Source organism: Equus przewalskii, chromosome 3, assembly GCF_037783145.1.
Source record: "Equus przewalskii isolate Varuska chromosome 3, EquPr2, whole genome shotgun sequence".
Lineage (NCBI taxonomy): Eukaryota > Metazoa > Chordata > Mammalia > Perissodactyla > Equidae > Equus > Equus przewalskii.
The window spans coordinates 56494054-56519890 of NC_091833.1; the positions used below are offsets into that span (position 1 = coordinate 56494054).

General features: G+C 35.4%; 1 protein-coding gene across 2 annotated transcripts in view; it reads left to right on the top strand.

Annotated features, from left to right (window-relative positions):
- Window positions 1–25837, top strand: part of ANTXR2 (ANTXR cell adhesion molecule 2) — a 138811-nt gene that overhangs the window by 13500 nt on the left and 99474 nt on the right. For both annotated transcript variants that reach the window (XM_070612721.1, XM_008518531.2), the window contains exons 4-9: window positions 4079–4160; window positions 4634–4741; window positions 4872–4940; window positions 5228–5308; window positions 22680–22740; window positions 24600–24698. In XM_070612721.1, the coding sequence (XP_070468822.1) occupies window positions 4079–4160; window positions 4634–4741; window positions 4872–4940; window positions 5228–5308; window positions 22680–22740; window positions 24600–24698 (500 nt within the window). The remainder of the gene's footprint in view (window positions 1–4078; window positions 4161–4633; window positions 4742–4871; window positions 4941–5227; window positions 5309–22679; window positions 22741–24599; window positions 24699–25837) is intronic.

The following is a 25837-nucleotide window of genomic DNA, read 5'->3' on the forward strand; positions in this document are numbered from 1 at the left end:
AGGATACTCTGGGGAGTTTCCGAAAAATACCCTGACCCCATCACAAACCAAGTAATTAGAATCTCTTCAATCAGAGCCTTGAAGAGATTTTTTAAAAAGCTCTTGAGGTGACGCCAGGCTGGAGAACTATACTATATCTGTAGAGATGTGTGTGAGTAGCCACTGGACTATGTGTAAGTCATTCTCATGGCACCATATAGAATCACAGTGTCCACACGTGGAAGGTGCTCAGCAGATGTGTGTAGACTGACTGAAATCTGAAAAGATCTTTGAAATCTGGAAAGTTAAGATGATGTGCATTAGGAAGTTCAGGTACTATACAGATACATTGTAGAAACATGTATCCTTAGTCAGAAGTAGAAGGGACTTAAAATTATGCCTTAATTGTGTTTTTTGGGCAAGTTAGAATTCTCCGTCAACCATTTTATTATACCATTTTATTATTATGCCACCATTAAAGTAAAAATTTCTTTACTTTAGTTATGATTTCGTGTACACCTTCCATAATCCAAAGTATTGTATGGATGGAGAAAAGTCATTGATGTGGTACAGTGCGTGGCAGTTGTAGTTGCTATGTTTTCTTCCCTTCTCATCTTTTCCTTTCCCTTCCCTTTTTATCTTTTCCTTTCCCTACAAAACAGAGAGAAATTTGAGAGATACTAACAGAGCTGAGGTGTTAATTTTTTTTTTTTTAAAGATTTTATTTTTCCTTTTTCTCCCCAAAGCCCCCCAGTACATAGTTGTATATTCTTCGTTGTGGGTCCTTCTAGTTGTGGCATGTGGGACGCTGCCTCAGCGTGGTTTGATGAGCAGTGCCATGTCCGCGCCCAGGATTCGAACCAACGAAACACTGGGCCGCCTGCAGCGGAGCGCGCGAACTTAACCACTCGGCCACAGGGCCAGCCCCCTGAGGTGTTAATTTTATAGATTAAAAAAAATGTCAGTGTGTATTTGCCTTTTTTCCCCTCTCTCTCTCCAATCAATACAAATATAAACTAAAGAAGAGTTGATTGTAGAATTTGGTCCTCTGATTCTCAACAAAAAAAAAATCAGAAGTTTAATATCTCATTTTATTTGTTTAAATTCTGCCTCTTTTCCGAAATGTATTTGAAGCTATACAGAACATAACAACACTGCAGAAAATAACATATAAAAAGAAAAGTTAAGATCTAGGAAAAGAGGAAGTTCCAACATGATAACGACAGGAACTTAGCAGTATTTTGTGAATGAGTAACAAATTTACTGTGGGCTTCGCGATAGTCGGGGCAAGAAACAGTTTACGTAGTCGTGGTTAGCAGGAAGGAGGAAGTATATAGCGATTACTCAGGGATGACAAGAAACGTGTACCGCAAGACCTTATAGGGCACATTGTGTGTCAGGATAGCGGCATCCTTGACTACAGCTTCACAACAAATACCAAAGTAGTTTCAATATTGCTACTCCTTGTAGTTGAAGGCATAACATTAAAGCCAAACTCAGTAAGGCTGATCTTCTAAGATGTTGGGTTTGAGCTGGTCTTTAGAACATGTACATCTTTTCTTCTTTATTTTATTATGTTCTCCCTTGTTTTCCTTTAGAGTTTTCTTTTAGTCACAGTATAGATGAATGAACTTTGTTTTCAACCTACTACATCCCTTTGTTTTCCCCCCATTAACCGTTTTCTAGTAGAGAAATTTAGAACTTATTTTGGTTGCTTGAGATCTTTCGAAGGCCTGTCATTCGAAGGATCTGTCCTGTCTTGTTTTAGCTTCTGTTTTCCCTAAAGTGACACTTGTTGATGGGGGACAGGCTGACAGACTGTGTAGTTATCCTGGAAGGAGACAAGACCAGGACGCACATGTGTTGATGTTATTGGCTGTGAGCAAGGAACACTTCCTCCTATGACTGTGCAGCTGCAAAAGTAATAATGGGATTCAGTGCAGGTTAAATCTTATGGCGGCAGGTGAATATGGATAGAAAAGCTGGAGGTGCTCTGCCTCTTCCAATGAAACAAGCCAGCAGAGGCCCACCTTCCCCAAAGACTGTGAATCCCACATTTGGCAGGTTCCTTCAGCTTAGGGTCTTCTGCTGGTGTTGTCTTGTCCTCAGAAGTAATGGTGAGCTAAATCTGAACTGAAAGGGGAGGGCGATTTTTACCATACAAAATCTATCTGTGTAAACTTGAATTTCAGTTGTCTTTTTCATTTCCCTTTTGGCAGCAAACATTAATGCTTAAGCACATGCTGCCACTCATTTCTGGAAAGCACCAAATATTTGGTTTTTGTCTGCATTCAGACAGAATCAGTTTCAAGTTGTTTCTGTAGATACTAAACATAAATATTTAGATAAAACAAGCTTATAAATTATGTAATTTACTCCATCATCTTTGGAATTATGAGCTTTTTTCCTGTGGTAGACTCAAAAATTTGTTGAACACTTACTTTGTAAAAGGCATTGTAATTAAGTTTACTTGCAGAGTAGGGAGATATATTATAAATATTAGGTATGGTGATAGCCCACTGTAAACTTCCAGTCTAGTTAAAAAGTAAAAATACTAAATTAAATTAAGTTAGTTAAAATATTTTACAGTAGGATGTTTTTAATCAACATGGGTGGTAGAGATGACTAAATCATGAAGGGGGAAGATTAGGATCATACTTTGAAAGTTGTCTTGTGTTTGCTGGAAACTTCTTGAGATGGAGAACTTATCTGATTATAATTTACATTACAATACTAAAATATAATCAATAAGTTACTTTTAAAATGTGAGTGAGGCTCCAGTGAATGACTCATTTATTTCAAATGTTTGAAACACAACATTGGAGCATGACAAAATAATTTATTTTTTACTATTTTTGACATATATTTTAATAGCATATGATATATACATATATACACATATACATATATACATATATGTGTGTGTGTGTATATATATATAATTTTGTAAGTTCCTTGATGTTCACATAATACACTTTTTATAATTAAGTTCCTTTTATCTATCATCCTCAGTAGTGTGAGTATTCTTCATGTTTTATTTAAAGCATTATACTTCAGTTTACCATTTCAAGATTTTTTTATTTTGCAAGATATTTTTCTTTGTTTCTATTTAAAAATGAAAATTCTGAAAATAATATATTAAGAAGGTCTCTGCTGATCTTTTAAATTTAAAATTTTAAAAGGAAGTTTTGAGTTTATTTTGGATTACTTTTGCAACATTATTGTATTTCTCTTTTAAGATTCTTGTGGTTTCTTTATTTTTAAAGAGGTCATTGGAACCTATATTAAAAAAACTGAAAAATGGGTCTTTTCTTACTCAAACACACAAAATAGCTCAACGTTGTAGTCATACTTCATTTAGACAAACCCCATCGGGACGACTAATTAGTAGCGATGGAAAAGATTATTCTATGGTTTTTCACCTTTTTAATTCATATTGCCTCTCTCAAGAGTCCATTATCATCCATCCACCCATTTATTCTTTTATTTGTTCATCAAGTATGTATTAAGTACCTACAGTGTTCAAGAGAATGAGCTGGTGTCTGGATGAGTGAGGAGATGGTACAAAATGACTAGACCGTGAGACTTATGACTCTGAGAGAATAAAGTACAAACTGTTAATTTCTGTAAGTAAGGGTTAAGTAGTGCTTTAGGAATTTGCAGGTAACAAAGAAAATTTCCAGCTTGTAAGGAGGTGGGGTGAGTGCTTCAAAAATACTTTCTCACTTAAGCCGAACTGCTCAATCCTTGGCTTTTTTTTTTTGGATGAAGGAAAATGTTTTACTCCTTTGCACTTAGTAAAATAAACATGATCGAAGATATCTGTTCTCAGCTCAAAATGCCTAGAATATACTTAAATTTTTAAAGACATTTCACATTGTTAGTACTTTTATTTTATTTTTTTGTAATTAAATACAGCTGTTATTAAATATTCACTAAAATGACAAGAAGTATGAGGAGCTATCTGCCCTCAAAACCCGTGTTCTTTCCTTCTTACCAAAGACACCTTAGTTGCAATACTGCCATGTTTTCTGAGAAGTGCTTATTGTGATCTTTGCGCATTTTTCTTTTGTTTAATATTATAATACATTATTTTCAGAGGCAAAATCAGTCAAGGCTTGGAGGATTTAAAACATGTTCGTCCAGTGGGAGAGACGTACATCCATGAAGGACTAAAGCTAGTAAGTTCTTTCACATTTATGAGTATGGGAGAGAATGTTTTCTTATTCTGTAATGAAATAAATTATAACTCTCTAGTAAAACTCATAGACTCCATTACATGTTTATTGTAAAAAAAAATTTTTTAAAGGCTTTTAGTGGTTTTAGGGATGAGACTGATAAAAAACGTTATTTACTGTGGTGATAAGAAAAGTTTGTATGGCATTTTGCCTTTTAAGGAATTTTCCATTTTCTCTGTGGTTATATTCAGACTAGTCACCCAAAGCTAAGAATCTATATCGTTTAAACCTAGTAGTAACTACTCTACAATGTGAATATATGCATATTTCAAATAAAATAGTTAACCCAAATACTCTGTTTGAAAAGCCAGTCTATAATATTTTGATTTTATCAGACTTCAAATTCAGCTTGATGGAACATGCTGCTTAAAAGTTAAGATTAAATTGTGAGTTGGATAATTATTCTTCATTTTCAGGCAAATGATCAGATTCAGAAAGCAGGAGGCTTAAAAACCTCCAGTATCATAATTGCTCTGACAGATGGTAAGCTGGATGGTCTGGTGCCATCATATGCAGAGAAAGAGGTGAGTGTTGAACTGAAACTCTTCTTTACACCCCAGTGTACTTTGCTGAGTATCTCTGCATGTATGGCCTGATATCTGAATAATTCACCTCTCTCTCTCTCTCTTTCTCTTTCTCCCCCAATCTCCCAAGGCAAAGTTATCCAGGTCGCTTGGGGCTAGAGTTTATTGTGTTGGTGTCCTTGACTTTGAACAAGCTCAGGTGAGTACAGCAAATCTACAAACTTTAAGTCACATAATTGTCTTAAGGAGAGTTTATCAGATTCTTTCCACTGATGACTTATTATGACACTAATCACTTGTTAAAAGATTTTCTATAAAAATGGCTGTGTGTCTTGAGCCCCACGTTAATAATGTCTGATTTGATAGGTTTCCTTACTGAAAACAAAACTAATTTTTCAGATGAACATAACTGAAATGTAATGAAGTATATAAAGTGTTGTATGTCTCAACCACCCCTTAATTTAAATTTTCCTCCTTTTTCTAAAGCTCGAAAGAATTGCTGATTCCAAGGAACAAGTTTTCCCTGTCACAGGTGGATTTCAAGCTCTTAAGGGAATCATTAATTCTGTGAGTATTTCTCTGGGGAGCAGGAAAGGCTCATAATTTTAGATACATTTTAAACTGTAAGAAGTAATCTTGATGTCCAGTTCAGGTGGTCATTATCTTGAAGAAAGAGATTAAGAAGGACATTGCTTTGCTGTTTCGAACACAGTATAGTTCTAAAGATCTGGATTTTGTTTGTAAGTGAGACGTAGTAGTAGTTCTTGCAAACTGAGCTCTGTGAGCCTGGGTTTGTGATTTCAAGTTTAAGATTTTCATAAACAGTCTTAGACACTTCCATCCTTTGCGCATAGAGTTCCTCACCGCCTTGATATCGTGAAAGTTTTATAGGCTTTGTGGAAGAAGTATGAAATAAAAATTTGGATTGGAATGTGTGATTACCCCTCCTCCAAATATGGTGTTTCTTAGGGATCAGTCAGGCGACTGGAGCCAGAGGCTGAGTACTCGACGGCTGTTGTTGCTCTTTCCATTTTAATGATGAACAGTTTCGCTGGAGCTCATAATATTCCTGTTTGGAATTCAGTGGAGCTGTCTCTGGTGATCGTTAGAATCTGGGTTAACCTAAACAGGCCATGGGGAAGTGGAGTGATGAAATGCAAAGCAAAACTCCGGGGCTTTCACAGCTGAGGTTTATGTTTCATTTTACTGCCTTTTGCTAGAAGCGCTAGGAACAGTTGCTATTAAGTATTTACGATATTTTGGTAAACACCATCCTAAAATGCAAGGGAATAATATATATTCTCTAAGCCAAAGCTTTTCCTTTAATCGTTAGGTATTTATTGAATGAAAAAAATCCAGTTTCTTCTGACATTTGGTTCTAGCATTTAAAATTTCTCTTTAAATAATATGTTTTTCAGAAACACAGACTGAGATTTATTGAATTCCTTTCTAGTTACACCTGGGCTTTTTTCCCCCCTAATTAATGGAGATTTTCAGAGAAAACGTAGAATTTGGTTCTATCACGTATCAGTACTTCCAGTGGACAGGCCAAATGTAAATGCAGAATGGAACAAAGATTAAATTATTTTAGGAGTTTACATATATTATTGTGTTTAATTTTTAGGAAAAAATTGTAGTGTAAAAAACTAAATATTTTTATAGCTGGATTCAAGATAAATACTCTACAACTGTGATTTGTTTTAAAATATAGGAAACTGAATGGACAGTACAGAAGGGAGGATAATTGGACCCTATAAATAAATCAATGGATTATATTTTAAATGGAATTTATCATGCTTGGGAATTTGCAATTATTTTTATAATTATACTAAGAAGGAGAAAAGAACTCTCTGGGTATTCCCTTTGGATTTTTTTTTTCTGTTTATAAAAGGTTTAATTCAAAATTCTCCAGGTGACTAATTGGCTTTTCAAAACTCTCTTCTTATGGGTTATCACCACAGATTCCTCTTTCAAGAAATTAGTAGTTGACCACCAGGGGAGATAAAGGTGATGTTGTTTTATTACATTTATTTGTTAAATTTCATCTTTTTATTTGTATTAGGGAAACTTTAGAATGGAATTTCTAATTACAATTTTTCTTTTTTTTTTTTTTGAGGAAGATTAGCTCTGAGCTAACTGCTGCCAATCCTCCTCTTTTTGCTGAGGAAGACTGGCCCTGAGCTAACATCCATGCCCATCTTCCTCTACTTGATATGTGGGACGCCTACCACAGCATGGCTTGCCAAGCAGTGCCATGTCTGCACCCGGGATCTGAACCCGGGAACCATGGCTGATGAAGCAGAACGTGTGCACTTAACCGCTGCGCCACTGGGCCGGCCCCCTAATTACAATTTTTCTTGCTGAAGTTATTGATGGACTTTAGCTTGAATAAGTTCTGTTGAAAGATTTAGCATGAAATTGGAAAGATTTGTGTTATTTTAGCCGCAAATTGCGAACAAAGCCCCGTGAGTTTCATCTGGAGGGGGCTGATGGTTATAGCTTTCATCTCAATATAGTTAAACTTCAGCTCTTTTGTCACAAAAGGGGGAATAAATTATCCTCAGGGAAGCTAGCCTCTGGGGAAACACTGGCAGTAACATGGCAGGGTCGACAGGCGGACAAACGGAGCCATTACAACCTAAGTCGATCTCACTAATGGTTGAGGTATTTATCAACATGATAGCTTGAGATTTTTGCTCACTTTGTAGAAATTTAAAGCAATTCAAGCACTTGATCTCTCTTCAAGGCAGAGATTGCTCCACCCCGATAATATACAAAAGCTATAATTCTGCCTTAAATTTGAATTGCACTTTATACTTACAAAGTAACGTCTTATCTTGAAAAAATTATATTTGGTATTTAAAACAAATATAGTGTGTCTGTTTCAGAGTAAAGACAGAGAGAAGAGACTACCCCTGTATTCTTGATGATTTACCAAGCTAACAGATAAAATTGTACTGTGGAATGTATTTACATGAAGCTATGCAAATGGAAGAAATCAGGAAACTTAACTTTTTCAGACGTTTGGTACTATGATGGGAAAATATTTGCTAAATTGATAGATTACTTTTCCTGCTAGAAGTTATTTAAATACATCCAGGCTTAATTTCAGTGCATTAATTTCTTTGAAGTTAATCTTTAATTGAGAAAAATTGATAACATGGTTTTCTTGTTTTCTTTGTCTTCCCTCCCTTGCCCACCAAAATTCAGTAACCTCGATGGTCTGGTGCCCTTACTGTATAAGATGTCACATTTCGTTAAGACATAGTTTGTCTAGAATCATCTTCTTCATCAGAAAGGACAGGAGTTTTCTTTTGGAGCCTTTCTTCATTGTAGTTAAAAAAAAGGAGAAACAAGCCAGCCCAGTGGCGCAGCGGTTAAGTTTGCACGTTCCACTTTGGCGGCCTGAGGTTCCCTGGTTCAGATCCCAGGTGTGGACATGGCACCGCTTGGCAAGCCATGCTCATTTCTTGAGCTGTTACTATGCTTAGGGTATTGTGTTAAGCTTGGAAGGCAGGACAGAAACTTAAACAAGACAAATTATTCTAAAAGGGCTTAAAAATAGTGATAATTTGAGGTTTGGAATACAGTAGTCCCCAGCAAGAATTACAAAGTGTGGGGATTTTGGGGAGGAAAATTTCAGTGAGTCACCCTATGTGATAAAAAAAAGTCCTGTAATGCAATTTGTGTTAAAATGCCAATATGGCTAGAGTAAAGTTGACATAAGGATGGACTCAGTTTGGTTATATGAAGTTATGGAAGGCTTTTTGTGGTGGAATGTGAACTGTGCTCTGACGATTGGAGTCGATTTAATTAGAAACAGAAACATACAACTTCAGGAACAGCGTGGGCTGAGTAACTGAGGCACAGGAGGGAGTGTGGCTTGGCTTGAATTATGGAGGGATGTGGGGGATAAACATTGACAGGTGAGCTGGATCCAGATTATGGAGCCCCTCAACTGTTTGGATGGGTAATTGGTACTTATTTCATAAATAATTGGGGAACCATGGAAAATTAATTTAGAGCATGAGATTTATATGATAACAGTGAACATTTAGGAAGAGTACTTGTACGGTAATGAATAGGATGATTTGGAAGATGGAAAGCTGTGTTATACATTCTCACAATAGTCCTTGTGAAACATGGTAAAAGGAAACCTAATATAGTGGAGACAGTATGAGATCGGGAATAGGAAGACCTGGGTATGAATTCCAGCTCTGCCACTGCCTAGCCATGTGACCTTGTGTACATCCTGTAATGTGGTAGGAAGCTAGGAATGGCAGGAAGGTAGGACCACGTAAGACGGGGTTATTGATCCTTCTGTAGGGCAGTCCACTGACAGAGTTGGCCAGCGTTCTAAATGATCAGTTACTTAGGTTTAAAAGGGCACGTCATTGATATATGAGAGGATCAGATCTAGCAAGTGGGTGATAACAAGGATTTCCAGATTGAGTAGCTACCCAAAGTCAGGTATTTGGCTGTGCCCTAGTTCTAAATCCTCAGGCCATGGGAATAGGATCCAGCCAACAACTGGGAAAGGAGATTCAATATTCCCATGACAAAAACCATGTAGAATTTCAGGACCCTGTGTTCAAAAAAGAGCCACAATTCTTGTGGGGGAACTTGTAGTGCTAATTAGTGATTCAAAGTAGAAACCTAGTTGTTAAGGGGGAAACAGCATCCCCAGTGGACCATAGTTCCTTAGGGCTAATTTCAGGCACTGGGATTCTAGGTCTTTCACAATGTAACTAGGTCAAGGACCTCGAGGGAAGCACCTAATAAACTCTCTGCCCTGGTCAGAATCATGTCAGGAACAGGGTGGGGCTGAACCTCTAGGTATGAAACTATTTTCTCTTACTGAGTCAGGCTCTGAAGGCTCCGGCAAATATTAACGGATACATGTTAATTGCTGCTGTTATTATTGTGATGGCAGTGAACATGGAAACAAAAAGGTAAATTTGGGAAGCTTTAAAAAGTTAATAGAACCTGAGAACTCACTGGATATAGGATGAAAAGGACAGAGAGGGGAATCAAATGTAACTTGGGCATTCCGTCCCTGACTAATATGAATCACTAGGAGCAGTGAAAGTGAACGCTGTTTTTCTAGAGGGGCCCAGAGTGTGAGAGGACAAAATGGAATTGGCAGAAGGGTGGAAAGAGAAGGCGAATGGGGCTTGGGAAGAAATCCCAGTCGGAGATGTCCCTGAGGGAAATGGAGGTCCAGTGAAATGTTCAAGTCAGAAAACTCCAGAATTGAGTCATTGTTCCTCCTCTTGTTCTTTCTCTCCTCCCGTTGCCCACAAGCACAAGGATGTAATTCTTCTTTTTTTTTTTACTTAAGATTGTCTTTAAGATCTCAGAATGTGAAACAATTGTTTTTGGTTTGTTGGAACGATGATTTTAGGACTTTTATTTGAAAATGAAATTTTATGCAAACTAGCATAGATCAGACTGACGTGAGTACCACGTGGTTTCTAGTTCAGTGTTTCACAATGCAGTGCTGTGGAAGAAAACATTCAAAATAAAACAAATCCACGGTTGGTGAATAATATGGAAAGAATAAAAATCAAAATGCTCTGTGGAAACCCCCTCTCCCACCTTTTTTCTTAAAAAAAAAAAGACATGGACGTTTTACTCTTTGCAATTATTTCCATGTTTTTTTTTCTTTTGGATGGAGTACCTCAGAAAGTATTAAGCTGAAGAGTTGAATCAGTCATGAAGCTGGTTTTATAAATAACCCTGATCCAAAAGAATTAAGAACACTACATCCTAGGTGATGGCAGCTAATGCCAGAGTTCCTAAGTACCTAATGGGGAAGTATTGGAGCATAAATAGAAGGGGAGGATCACTCAAATGTGTACAGAATTTAAATAAAACTGTAATAGATTGTTTATAAATGGAAAAAAGTACAATATACATTTCAAAAAGTATCCTCATTCATAATGCTGGAAATAGAAGCTTCGTCTGAACTTTGGAGCCAAATTGTTTTTCTCAGTCATGTCTATTGTTGTTATTTTTTTTTGAAAAGTATCTAAGAAAAGTGTCTAAACTATGTTTTAATGGAATGAGAAGACATTGCAAAGTTGTTTTCTCTACGGGCAAATCATTTTTGTGCAAGAGGGTAGCTAATAAACATTCTGATAAGACCTTACCTTAAGTGATTTGAGCAGGTTCTACTATGAATGTTGACTGCTTAGTGGTGGAAATCTCTATTTATAAAATCATGATTTGATGAAAAACCTAAAGTCTGAGCTAACTACAGAGATATATTCACAGGCAAATAAACTCAAACTGGTAGGACTTACTCAAAATTGGAAGTCAGTTTCTAGGACTCCTTTAAAAAAGGATTGTCTATAATGTGCAGCTCACTATAAATCAGATTCTTCTGGGCTTCTGTTTATCTGAGGATCTTTAGTGCTGACTATAGATGAGGTATCTCACTATAACGTCTTTCACATTAATGGTAGGAAGGTTGGGACTGTATTTCCTCGCTGCTCCTTTTTCTGCCTAGTGGCTAATGTAGTGTTGGGTAAGTAGTCGTTGCTTAATTCATATTTATTAACGAATGAAGAAATAAAATCCATGCTTCTTGAAAGTATTTGTTTATTTTTTGTAATTTTTATGGTGTATTTAAGCATTAAAAAAAAATCAACTTCTTTTTTCATTTTTGCCCGAAAATACTTTATTTTGAATTGACTTCTGATTCCATATAATTTTGATTTCATCCTCTTATTTATGTTCCACTATATTAATACTTTGGTTACAAGTGACAGAAATCAAGTTCATACTAGCTTAAAGGGAAAAAAAGCAAGTTATTGGCTTATATAACTGGGTGGTCCAGAGGAGGAAACTGCCTCGGTCACAGTTGGGTCCAGGGAATCAATCTATGTTCTTAGGGTCTTCTCTCCTTGTAAATTTTGCATATGATTCTATTCGCCTCATTCTCTCTTTATTCAAATGAATGTCAGATGAAGGTAATTGCCCAAGATTTCAGGCTTACAAGGGCCTTACTTAGCGAGGCCATTGGAAAGGGAAAGCTGTTGTCTCTGGACATCAGGATACTGGGTCCCAGATGAGGACTCTGAGTGACTCAGTTGGGTCAAGCGCTCATTCCTATGACAATTATATTGTCCACATATTTGGACCAGCCTGAGTAACACGCCTACCCCCACGACAAGAGGTTGGGAGCAAGGTGGAGAGGGAGGAGGCGTCATGATTGATAGCCTCACCAGGACCACATAGAGTGGAGAACAGTTTCCCCAATACAAAGGAAGCACTGTTCATAGACACGTAAGGATGAAAAAGTGTTCTGGGTAGGAAAAAAAATCAATAGCTATTACAGTTCACTATATTGAAATACATTTATAAATATTTTGACATATATTCTAATAAGGCATTTCATGCCTTCTAAATTCCAATTAACTCAAGTATACAAATAGAAAATTTTCTTTAAATTATTCTTTTTATGTACTGAAATTTTATAATCTTACCTTGACATCCATTGTCCAATGCTCTATTTGCATTTCATGGTAATTTTACTTAATGATTACATTATTCTTTTATTTTTCTTAACTTGCTTGGGCTCATAGTTTAAGGAGATCAAATCCACTTTGAATAAATAATTACAAATTTGTGATATTTTGTGAGAAAACTAAACTGGTAGCGTTGGGTTACATGGCCAAAATTAAGTGCTAAATGTTGGTTTCTTAACATTAATCTGTTGGGCTACAAGAGCACATCATCTTTGGAGGCTCACCTGTTCTTGAAAGCAAATTCATTTGAGTAGAAGGACATTGAAAAGGAGGATAAAATGGTTAAGATTTATGACTAAATGTACTATTGATATAAATTATAATGGGTAAATGCATGATTTCTCAGTTATATTTGATGCCCCCCGCCATATAGTAATTCCTAATTTATTTGGAAGCATTTTTGGAATACCTAATGTGTTCAAGACACTTTTCTGGTGTTGGGTTACAAAGATGAGTATGGTACCCTTGACTTTTCTGAGCTCACAGTTTTTAGGCATATGTTTTTGATTATAAAATTAATAAAAGAACTGACAAAGGTTTTTTTTTTTTTGGTATTCTTCTTGCATAGGGAAATATTTATTTGCCTCTTTGGAGTTTTGAAAAATCAAATAGGACAAATATAGTCTTAGAGTCCTTGGCAAATCTATTTCATCTTTCAGTTAATAAAAGCAGAAAGTGGGCAAATAGGACTAATATGAAATAGTGTATGCGTCAGAATGAAAAACATGTTGTGACTCAAATTCTTTAGATTCTGAAACAAATAGTACATTTATTACTTTATCCCATAATTTCAGTGCACTTCTTATGGAAAGTCTATTTATCCTTTAAGAAAGCCTGAAGTAATTATCTTTGTGCTGACCAAAAGAAATGAAAAGAAAAGAAAAAAGAAAAACGTAGAGACAGATAAACTTTTGTTTCAAATCACAATCCATTTTGGGCGTATTTCAAGGTTGTAGTGAGAAAGGGAGATCTGCTAATGTGATTTGTCATGCAGCGGTGAGATGTGGAGAAACTTAAATGTCATTTGAGTTTTTTGTTTCAAGATTTGTGATATGGGCATATTTTCACCAACAGTATAATCAGAACTATTCCTCTGTTATGTTTGGAGCTGAAAAGAGTAAAAGGCAATGATTATAACTTACATTCTTCCCTAGATTTCTTAAAGTAAAAGTTTGTTTAGAAAGTTGTCACTTGTCCTTATACTGCTCACTTACTTGCAAAAGAAGAGAAAAATCCATATTTAGAAATGGGTCAGTGCAGAAGGCGCTGTATTGAGCAACTGGTATTTTGAAGCTCCAAGCGTGTTTTTAAAATGAACTCAACCAAAACACGTGATTACAATAGTTTTTCATTGAAGTGTTACCTTTTAGAGAAAAATTTATTTGGTAGGGATGTTTGGTAGCCAGAGAGACAATAAAAATCACGTATCTGAATTTTGAAAGGTAAAGAGCAGACAAGAAAAGCTTCTGAGAAACCTCTTTCCAAATTGTTTTAGCTGCTTATTTTATGCACACGCATGGCTAATTTCTAAAGCTTCATTTTGTTGGGACCTTCCGAACTAATGCTGTTCAGTGATTTTTTTCCTTATGAGATTTGAACGTGGAATCTTACATATTTGGGATGAACTCCTGTAGTGCTTAAAGCTGCTCTATGAGTCAGAAAAAAAATGCTTGCTTTTTTAGACTTTATCATCCTTGCTGATATTTTCTGACATGCCATGTGTCATGGAAATTAGCAGTTTTATCTGTGAAGGACACACCTAGCATGCGTGTAAATTATTTGTAACATTCTATAGTAGGCGGTGTTCTGTACCCAAAGTCAGTCTTAGAAAATTATTCCTATGATGAATATTTTGAACTTTTAATAAAGTTTTAAAGATGTTGGAGATGTTTAGGTAGCATATTGAGCTTAAATGTAAGGAGATAATCTATTTTTGGGGAAAAATCCTTGTTATTGAGAATTGACCTTAAGAAATGAGATCACGTAAGATATCACCTTACACCCATTAGAATGACAAAAATATCTAAAACTAATAGTAACAAACGTTGGAGAGGGTGTGGAGAAAAAGGAACCCTCATACACTGCTGGTGGGAATGCAAACTAGTGCAGCCACTATGGAAAACAGTATGGAGATTCCTCAAAAAACTAAAAATAGAACTACCATACGACCCAGCTATTCCACTACTGGGTATCTATCCAAAGAGCTTGAAGTCAGCAATCCCAAAAGTTCTATGCACCCCAATGTTCACTGCAGCATTATTTACAATAGCCAAGACATGGAAGCAACCTAAGTGCCTATCAACAGATGAATAGATAAAGAAGATGTGGTATATATATACAATGGAATACTACTCAGCTGTAAAACAGAACAAAATCATCCCATTTGCAATAACATGGATGGACCTTGAGGGAATTATGTTAAGTGAAATAAGCCAGTTAGAGAAGGATAATCTCAGTATGACTCCACTCATATGAGGAATTTAAAAATGTGGACAAAGAGAACAGATAAGTGGCTACCAGGGGAAAGGTGGGGTGGGGGGTGGGCACAAAGGGTGAAGTGGTGCACCTACAACATGACTGACAAACATTAATGTACAACTGAAATTTCACAAGATTGTAACCTATCATTAACTCAATAAAAAAATAAAAAATAAAAAATAAAAGGAAGACAGAAAAAAAAATGAGATCACAAAGAAAACCATTCAATTGGATTCAGTATCCTTTTCCTCTTTTCACATGTTCTATCTGGAATTAGCCCCCCCTTTTCAAGAAGCTACAAATCTCACATTTGTGTTTCTTTTTGTGTTGTTTTTATTGTTTCTTTTTCTTTAAAAATTTTTTTCTGCATCTGGCTCAATGCCTTATAGGTGCCATTGATTACCAAAATTTGAACTATCTAAGTAAGTTTTCCTGTCATTGTGTGTGACTGAAGTTGTGATTTATTTATTCAAGTAGCTCCTCATTAGGTTCTGTGTTTTTCTATATGTTTACTGTTCAGTGTTATACACCCAATTTATCTGTCTTATTGTCAAAATGCTCATTCTTTTTATTAGAAAGTTTTACTTTTACTTTTCAATTAATTCAGTAAATGTTAATTGAGCAGCTGCTATTTATAACATTTGTGCTATATACTTTTATATTAGGTTGATTTTGAATATGTGGTATTATCATTCATTAAAAAAGTATTTACCTAGTTTCTTCTGGAATGGGCTCCATTCTATTTTCCAAATACATATCCTCCCCACTGTCATTTAAAAATTGGAAAAAAGAGGGATTTAAAAGTGTGTCTTAGCTTATATTAGTTGTAGGAAGTTTTTTTCTTTTTTAAGGTGGATGCTTTATTTTCAAATCATAAGGACTAGCTGTTTCTCTCAAATTCAGCATAAACTTCAAAGACATTGTAAGTCCTAAATCATATATTTTTTTATTGTGGTGTAATTAACATTTAACGTTATGTTAGTTTCAGGTGTACAACATAATGATTTGATATTTGTATATAATGATCACCACAATAAGTCTAGTTAATAAACATTCCTGTACATAGTTACAATTTTTTTTCTTGTGATGAGGACTTTCCTAAATAATATTTTGCCTTCGTCTCCTTATCTTGACCAATTCCATGCTAAATTTTATCTTGCATATATCCCAGCTACAACTCTCCACTAATTAATCCCATTTTATCTTAAATGCCAGAAGAAAAAGGCCATAGTTATATACATTGCTTGCATTTTTCAGGCCATAAAATAGCTTTTGCTACTTTTGGCATGTCCTATATTTGTTATAATAACATGTGTCCATTATGTAAACGTGTTCAGGAATTTACAAGATCTCAATCAAAATACGGTTTCCTGTGTATCTTAAAATCTCCAGGAAAGAAGAAATTAAGTCAAGATTCTCACAAAACTCGTCCTTCCGATGCTATTTGTTTATTTCTGCTGTAGATGGTTCCTTGATAATACTGTCACTTTACCTGGTTTTTATTTAATAGTTATAGAGATCTGATTATAACCCTACAGACAAACCAGATAAGAAATTGCTTTCAACCAATGGGATTCTTGGAAGAGTTGTGTCTCTGACTTGGCTGTGGTTCTCACACTCCCACAAACCTTGCCAATTCTGGCTCCAGAGTGCATGTCTGCCACTTGTTACCTCGTATGCAAATTTGGCCTACAGTGAAATCCGGCAGTCTGACCACATGACAGTAGGTGTAGACTCAATCCAAACTAATGTGGAACATGCCTGGAGTGCGTATCCAGACTGAAGCACCATTCTGATACTTCATTCAAGTTGGGCTTCAGAGAAGGGACAGCATAGTGGAATCTACTTTCATCTCCTGCCAAACATCTGTAATCTCAGAGAAGCCAGCAGGCGGTACATCAGAGCTGAGTCCTAAGGCTGCATCCGGTCTTATTGCTAACCAGAAACTAACCCAGAGGGAGGCATAAACAATCTTATCCTATTCTATCCCCATCCCTTGACAAATAGAGAAATTCCATGAAATTAGTGTTTGCAGTGTTACTGAACTATTGAGAGTATTCCGATGATCTGAACTGTACAAATAATACATCAAAATTGATATGACCAGTTGGAAGCAACAGAAAATAAGTAATTATAATTTGTAAGGGTGAATGCTATTGTTCCACTTGAAGTTTTATCCCAAACAACTTTGAAGACAGGAAATACTTGGATTTTGACCTTCTTACATTAATATATGGCAGGCTTTTCACCATACATATTAAAAGAGGCATTCAAGACAAAAACATTTCAAACAGGACAGGAAGTTTTGATAATGAGAGAGGACAATGACAGTTACAGAGACTAAATATATAAAACCATCTTTAGGCATTTAATTCACAGTTTGGGACAGCATGCTGGAAGGTAGAATTTTTACACAAAGTACCAGAATTTAGAATTCTATGTATTTTAACCTCTTTTCTATTATAGATTTTTACTGGCTTATAAATAAAGTCTTTGCAGATGGTCTTGTGTGTACCAACAGCTCCTCAGTCTAGACTTCTCCCTCCTGGGAGTTAACAACTTTATCTCCTACCCAACACGTGCCCTGTGGTTACAACTGCAGGTTAAAAAGTCTTTTTAAGACCCTGTGGTTCACCAACACAGGAAGGAAAAAAACTAAGAAAAAGGACAACGGAGGAACAGACTTCCCTCAGGCAGACATGCAGGCAGATGCCATTTTCCAATGTTGGCATCCCATTTTGGAGAACATTTTCCCTCATGCTGCTTGCATTTCTTGCTTTACTAATTTCTGCTCCCTGAATTTACATGTATCGGAATTTTCATGGCTTAAAAAAATCCTCTTGAGGCTATAATTCAATCTGGGTTGTTTGAAGGGTCATCAGTTCACATATTCACATTCATATGTTACTGTGAATGAGTCCATGAAATGAGAACAGCTACATTGAAATGGAATATTTTGGGAGGTAGGGCAAACCTGGACAGTGATTATGTTTAGAAAAGGAGTGTCTCTGTGTATCTAGCAATCCAGGTGTGACAATGAGTTGGGGAAGGACAAAGGCTAACTTATTCTATATCAAAAATTTGCCTGAAGTCAGCTCCACATTCAGAAGAAATAGAGAAAAACAAAACGAAACAAAAACCCCCAAACTTCTGCCTCCTGGCTCCGAATGTCCCTTCTGTTCCCAGGACTCAAGCAAGTTCTAGAGTTTTCAAACTATGAAATCTAAAAGACAGTGACATCATTACTTTTATGAAAAAAAGTGTTTAAGATTGAAGAACATTAATTTTTCCAAAGAGTTTGACTTTAGTTTTCCAAGTGCTTCAAATGTCCCCAAACCAGAGCTAAGACCTTTGGTAATCTTTTGTTCTAGTATGGCCGCTCTTGTCTTTTAGGTTCTGGATGATGCTGAGAAGTAAAAAGTACAGGCGTTTTATCTGCACAAAACAAATTTGAGATAGGAAGCAGTAATAAAGTAAGACAATAGAGAAAAAAATAAAAAGAGAGGGCTATATGCATTTGGGTATCCTATATATTACCAATTCATAGGATGATCTAAAACTTTAATTTATGTAAAGTCAGTGGTATTGGAGATTTTAAAACAAACCTATAAAATCCCCAGCAAATAAAAGTAAAAGCTTAGTGACATACTTTTGAAGATAAGAAATTAACCAGGTTTTAGACTGTTTTTGATAGTATGAAAGGAGTCCAGGCATAACAGGCAGAGAACTTGCACTAGTGTGTTCCATACTGGCTTTTATAATGGTCGTACCGTCCATCACAACATGAAGGGTTGCAGTGCGCACTGGGCTCAATGAAACCTGGGGAGAGCTGGCTCTGCTCTTTAAAAACTAGTTGTTCTAGGGCAATTTTTAAAAATCTCTCTAAGCCCCAGTTTTATCATCTATAAAATAGGGATAAAAATAATATGTATTTGTAAGACTTGGGAGGATTAACTGAAGAAATTCAGATGAAGTACTTAGCACAGTTCCTAGAACATAATAAGTAGCCCCAAAATGGTAATCATTATGACCATTGTTAGAAATTCTTTTGAATTTTTAACAACTGATATTTGTACTAAATTTGGAAAGTTTGACTTTTGTCATCCACATTAATATTTGAGGATTTAAAGGTAGGGATGAGGTAATAATGTACATAGTATCATTTATACATATTCCTGAATATTTAGTACTTTTTGAGTGAACAGATGCTTTTGAGTGAACAGATGCTTCAGAAATATACTTTTCATGGTGAGCATCAAGTGCTTTGCCAATTTATATGTATATAAATGGACTCTAAAATCTCAAACGATGCAATTTTGCATCTAGTGTGTGCATGACTTAAAGTGCCCTGGATTTATTAATAGCATTTGGCTTGTCTTTAAATTTGGTCTATGGTGCTATTAGCTCTCTCTGATGTCAACTAAGGCCGACCTTTAGTGGAAACTATTTTCTCTTTCTATTGAGATATAATGAAGACAGATGGCAACACATATTTGAAGAAACATCCTTACAAGATCCTCTGTTGTACAAATGATGGAAGTGTAGAGTATGAAAGATAATGCATCAATTATCATAGATGGGACACCTGATCCAATGTTCAGTCAATCAATAACAGTATTTAATTTGGTAAAAATTAACTAGAGTGTTTAAAATATTTGTCCTGTCTGTCAGTTGTCATTTGGTGATGACAATTTTAATATAATAGACCCATTTTGATACATTTGAACTTGTGCAATTACTTGGTGAGACTAGATATGAACTACTTTGTATTTATGGAACCAGTTTAAAAAAATTAACAAACATTAAATTATTTTGACTTCTAGTTGTTGTTTTCTTAATAGAGGAATATGGTAAACTCTAGATGGAAAAACCAAACAGAACAAATTTCATTTTCTGAAAATGCATAAAATTTCTTCTCTCTTCTCTCCCCACCAGATTCTCTCTCTCTTTGATTATTTTCTATTTGGAAATGAGTTTGGTGAACTTAGTCTCAAATTATGGGTTTCTAAATTTCCAACATACACATTTTATTGAAGGACTGGATGCTTTTTCACATAAATTAACTTTATTCTGCCTTATCTTAGTCCTAATATGATTGTCGATTTGCTTACTAGATAATTTTAATATCCTCATTAATTCATGCATTCAGTCTGTATTCCCTAGGCATTTATTGGTTCTACTGCATGTACTAAACAATGTGCTCATCTGAAAGGTTGTACAGTACAATATAACCCTATTTCTATACTTAGTTTATCTTCTAATAGAGGAGGTGATTCATACACTCAAATAATATAATATAAGGTCCAAAGAAATTTAAAAAATCAAAATAAACTTTAGAGAAGGGCAGGAAGTGTTCTAGGGGGAATTCAACTGGATTATATCAGATGGTGATGCCAATTTTATGACTCATAGTCTAAACTGCTTGCCTTTCAATGAATGTGTTACCTGAGTCACTTTTCCATTCAATAATATCATTTCTATAAAACTTATTTTATTAAAATCATAAAGTACAAATATAAAAGTAATATGTGTATTCTTATTTATAAATGTGTATTATACAATTTACTGATAGATATAACCAACTTCTACTCTTCTTAATCTCTGCTTAATCTCAGACTTGAGTAGAACATAAATTGCTAAGTCATCTTGAACTTTTTCTTTAAAATCAAAAAACCTTAACAGGGAATAAAAAGGATCTGGTTTCAGAGAGGTAGACCATCAAGGGTCCTTGAAGCTGTTTATTCTCCTGTCTTAAGGAGAGCTCCATAAAGAGAATTGCTCATTTGATCTTGCTATTGGAACTATTATTTAAAAAATATTTTGACAGATTACATCAAATTAACAGAGGGGTTCAACATACACACATTTATCTTAAATATTATGCAATCTGATTTAATTATGGTCAACACTGATAGGAGGGGGAAACCAATGTAATTTCAGAAATTCGCAGAGCTCATTCTGGGATGCATATTTTTTGACATGGCCTTTGGAAAATCTATTTATAATTTTTTGATTTACTTTATTCTAAGGACTTTTAAAAAATGGTTTCTATTTCCAGTAGATTCAATATTTAAACCTCTCTCATACTTTTCCTTGGTGCTTGAAACGTTTTTCAGTAATGCTGATAGAAGTGTGGCTAAAATAACTAATAAAGAGATTGTAAACTGAAAGATGCAGTCAATCTCCTTAATAGGATCTGTTTTAAAATAAATTCCTTCAGAACTGCTGGCAGACAAAATAGATTTGGGAGCTTCGTGCTTTCCTTCCATGTTTGTGGCTCACTGTTCTCATTTTTATCTCAAATGGGCTGAAGCTAAAGCCCCTTTTGCTGTTAGTTAGAGCCTTTTTAGTTTCATATTCCTTCAGGAAAATTTTTCTGTTCTCTTTCCTTCATAGCTTTGTTATCTGAGTTATGTCAAAATATTTAAAGATGTTAGTGATTTGAACTACTTCCCCTCCAAGAGGGCATATTAACCTTTGAGAGTGGTCTTCAATTCTTAATTGAACAGTGGTGCTCACTCCTCAGAGGAGAAAGTGTTGATGACAGGAGATAAAATAGCAGACCAAGAGATGTTTGGGTGCTGAAAGTTCTTTGGGTGGCTATGGAATCTCTTTGGTCATTTCTGAGTTTAAATAGACCTTGTCTGGAATTTCTCAGTTATAAAATTTTATTATATTTGTTTCCTAATCACTAAAGCCTCAATGGCTATGTGAAAAGTGGATTCACTTGGAAATGATCTTAAAAAGAACAAATGATGTCCCTTTTTAGAGATGCATATTCAGCAACAAAAATTCCATGATTGGACTCAGCTGATTTTTAAAGTCTGACAATTTATATTTCCACTGTTGTTAAAGAAAGCACATCATCGAGTCATGCTGAGGCAGCATCCCACACAGAAGAACTAGAAGGACTTATAACTAGGATATACAACTATGTACTGGGGCTTTCGGGAGAAAAAAAATGAGGAGGATTGGCAACAGATGTTAGCTCAGGGCCAGTTTTTCTCACTAAAAAAAAAAAAAAGAAAGCACGGAAAGCTTATTTCCTGCTCCAGTCCTTCCTTCCTGTTTTAGTAATGAGCAGGAGATGCTAGAAACTACTGTACATCATCCGTCTTCAACTTCTGTCAAGAAAGGAATGTTGTTTAGAGATCATCTGGAATTTGTCTGACTTGGATAATGTAGTGCAGAGCACTTCTAAAAATAAAGACAGGATTGTTGTGTCCATGAGGAGCAGCTTATTTCATCATTGTTGTTTTTCGCTTGTAGTCTTGTGCCTTGTATGGTGGTTTCTACTTCTCGGAACAAGCTAAGAAGAGCCATTCTGTTCCTGTGCTCTGGGAATGCTGGAGTCCAGATTCTGTGTTTTTGAGAATAATGTTTGGCTCATACAAGGAGCTTGTGTTCTGGAAGTGTAATGTTTGATGCATATAAGGAGGATTAGCATCTATGGGAATTGAGGCTGAGAAATCTAATAGAAATGCCACAGTCAAATAAAGAAGTGTTTATTTATTGATATTATATTGAACTTCTTAATAGAAAACATATTAAATTAGCATAATTAAACAGGAAGTCTGATTTACTGTCTTGTTTTTGCTTGATGGGGAAAGCCAGCATTGATTTTATGGCTATTAGGAAATTTTAGTTATCGTGTCCAAGGCTACCAGACTTTGAGGCAACACACTTTGTGCTTATCTGTATTTACTCTAATCAAATAAGGATTCCTACAGAACACAATCTTAGAATATGTACTGAAAGACAACACAGAAATTTCCTAAGGGCTTGGTAGCTGTTTGTGTGAGAGTTAATAGATTTTCTCTGCCATCTATTGAAGTTAAAGGGAAGACTTCAAGATTATTAGTAGTCTTATAATTCACTTTATATGTTATAATTAGTCCTATATCTTGATCTTTTGTTTTCCTTTTTAGATACTAGCTCAGTCATGCACTGAAATCCTGGAATTGAGGCCCTCAAGTGTCTGTGTCGGGGGTAAGTGGTTAGAATTTAAAAATATCATGTAAGAAATTTTTTTTTTCTTAGTTAAAATATATGATTTGAATCTCATGTTGGAAAGAGAATAGCAAAATTAACTTTTTTGGCATCTTTTTCTGTAAGAATTTTTAAATAATTCCTTGAAATATTTCTATTTTAAATTCAAATTTTTAAATTGGAGTGTTATTTTAAATAATGAACATATTGTGTGACAGGCTTTTAGAATCTTCTGTATATTTAGTTCATGTTTGAGACCTTTCCTATGACAAGTAACATAAAATATGACATTTTTTCTTTTATCTGATTATACAGTCGTATATTTGTAGCCTTTGCGCCCCAAGCTTTGATGACCTGGCCAAAGTACAGTATCGAGCAGCTCGGGGCACGTGAGGAAGTGACTCATGGGTGGAAGGCAGGAAAGAAAGCAGATGGTTTCATCAGCTGGTGCTAAGAACTGACTCAGGTTTTAGCACTTGCACTCCATTCTGACCTAGAGAGTGTGATTCTCTCTGACCTGTTCGATTTCTTCTTCAAGTCTGACCTGGAGTTCATTTTAACCTGACTTTACTTGAAAAGAAAAATTACTGGGTCTGGTGGAGGAGGAAATGTGCTGTGTAATTTACCACGGAGCTTCCCAACTGCTGGACTTGGTACTAAGTTCTCCATCTTTTAGTCTCCCTAACTAGTGATTATTGAGATGCTTAAGAGGAGTAATGCATTCAGACATTCCAGAGCAGGACAGGGTTCTTTGCATTTGTAATTTTACCTAATCCTTATAACAACACTATTTGACAGTTTTATAATCCCTGCTTCACAGGTGGGGAAACTGAGGCAGAAACAGGTTCAGTACTTGCTATTAATAATTGTCCTATGAGACTCTTGTCTGTCTGACTCTAAAGCCCATACTTGTTTTTACTGAGCCACATTTTAAGTTTTATCTGCACCTTATATTAACTTAAAAGCAAAATTTCTTTCATAACACACTTAATGGAGAGTGGCATGGCGGTATTTTCTTCCCCAATTAATTACTATATATGTGTTAGATTATGTTAGATAGGAGGTGTTTGAAAAGAATGAGAGTTAATCACTGTTAAAATAGTTAACATACCATCTTGTAGCTAAGCAGCAAACATTTAGTTGTCAATCAAGATATTTGATCAGTTAACTTTTCTTCTTGCATATTGTTTCGCTCTCTAACACTTAGTGATTGCTCTTCCTATATATATATTGTATAGAATACAATAAATTAAGTCAACCTCTTTTAGTGACTGACCATAGATTATTAGTAGTCCAAATGCGTAACCTCTGATGAGTTGTAAGTTTGCATGCAACAGAAAATGAAACCGAGATTAGCAATGCGAAGCAGCTGTTAAAGAAGAACTCTGTGTGGGTGTCGTAGATTAAAGAAAATACAACACCTGACTGTTCAAGAACCAAAGAACACAAATAATTCATTTTAGTTACATTCTCATACCTCAATACCTTCGAGCAGAAAAAAACGAAGAGCTTTCTTCCCTGCTGCTATTTTCCTAAGGATAGAATTTGGGGACGTTTGTATGGTATCTGTCTGGGAATGACACTTATGCTTCAATTCTAATATCTTGGTCACTATCGGAAAACACTTTGTTTAAAACATAAAACAGTGCTTCCCTACGTGGCAGTGAATGCGATCTCCACTGCATTTCTCTGGAGGGTCTAAGAAAGCAAGTAGATTTGGAAATAGAGCCCTGTCTTCATTATTATTAGTTGGCTGAATAGTATGAAGAAATTCATTCCATGCACCTTGATACTTTCAAGTGATGTCTTTTTTTTCTGTAAACAGTGATTAAAATGTTTATTTTTCCTTTTACTTCTAGAGGAATTTCAAATTGTTTTGAATGGAAGAGGATTCAACTTGGGCAGTCGGAATGGCAGTGTCCTCTGTACTTACACTGTGAATGAAACCTACACGAAGAGTAGGTTCCCCACCATCTCAGTGTTGCTTTCATATCTGCGCAGTGTGTCAGCATCAAGTGTTTCCCTCTTTTTCCTGACTGAAACCAACTATGCTATAGTTTTTAATCAAAGAGGAAAGAAATGAAGTCCAATGATAATACAAATAGTAGTAGTAATTATTTACTAGTTATTTAACGATGGCAACATTTGTTCATAACTTAAATGCTGGACCCTATCCTAAGAAGCCTCATTATAGAGATGATAGTCTTGTGGCTGAAAGAGTCAGATAATTTGCCTGTGGTGACAGCTACTAATGGGCGGAACTGAGAGTTGAACCCAGTTTTCCTGAGCACACTCTGTGGATTCCATCAAATGCCCGATTTAACTGTCTCTTTCTCCAGATTTATTTCTTGCCACTCTTGCCTGAAATCTAACAATCTTGGACTACTCTACTACTTTTTGCCTGATTTTATTGTCACTTGTTTTCTTTATCTGATTTCCCAATAATGTGTCAGTCAGTTGCTTGAAGACAGGCTTTTTGCCCTATAGATATTTTGTATCTCCAATGCCCACTCAGCACAGTGTTTGTTGATAATTCTCATATTTGTGGGATTAGGTTTTATTTTACCTAGCTTGACTTCCACAAAAGCAGATGAATATGTTTTTATCTTCATTCTGAGAAAAGTCCTTTTGAATGGATCTTAGTAGTCTGAGCATTTTGGGTCTCATGAAAACATTATTTTCTCATTAACGATTATATTCTTTTATATTATAAGGCAGATGCTATGACTCTGTGAACTCTGGTAGAATTATTTTTTCAGAGGTTCATCCACAATTTTGCTATTTATCTGATGGTAGTAGACACTCCAATTAACACGGCTTTGGCAACATACACAGTGACTGTTCAATATGTGTTTGTTGAATTAAAGTGGTGAGGATCTCAGCATGGTAAATGTCATAATTAATTCCTCTTTTTCCTATTAAGAACATCATTTTGGTAAGGCAAGACAATAATATGCAAAAAACTCTCTTCATAGTACATTCCACAGTTGAAGAGGACAAAATAATTTTATTTTTATTCGGTAATCATCTGTATCTAAGTGTTACCTTTATCTAACTCCTTTCAATTACATATTTGAGTTGATTATAATATAAACAT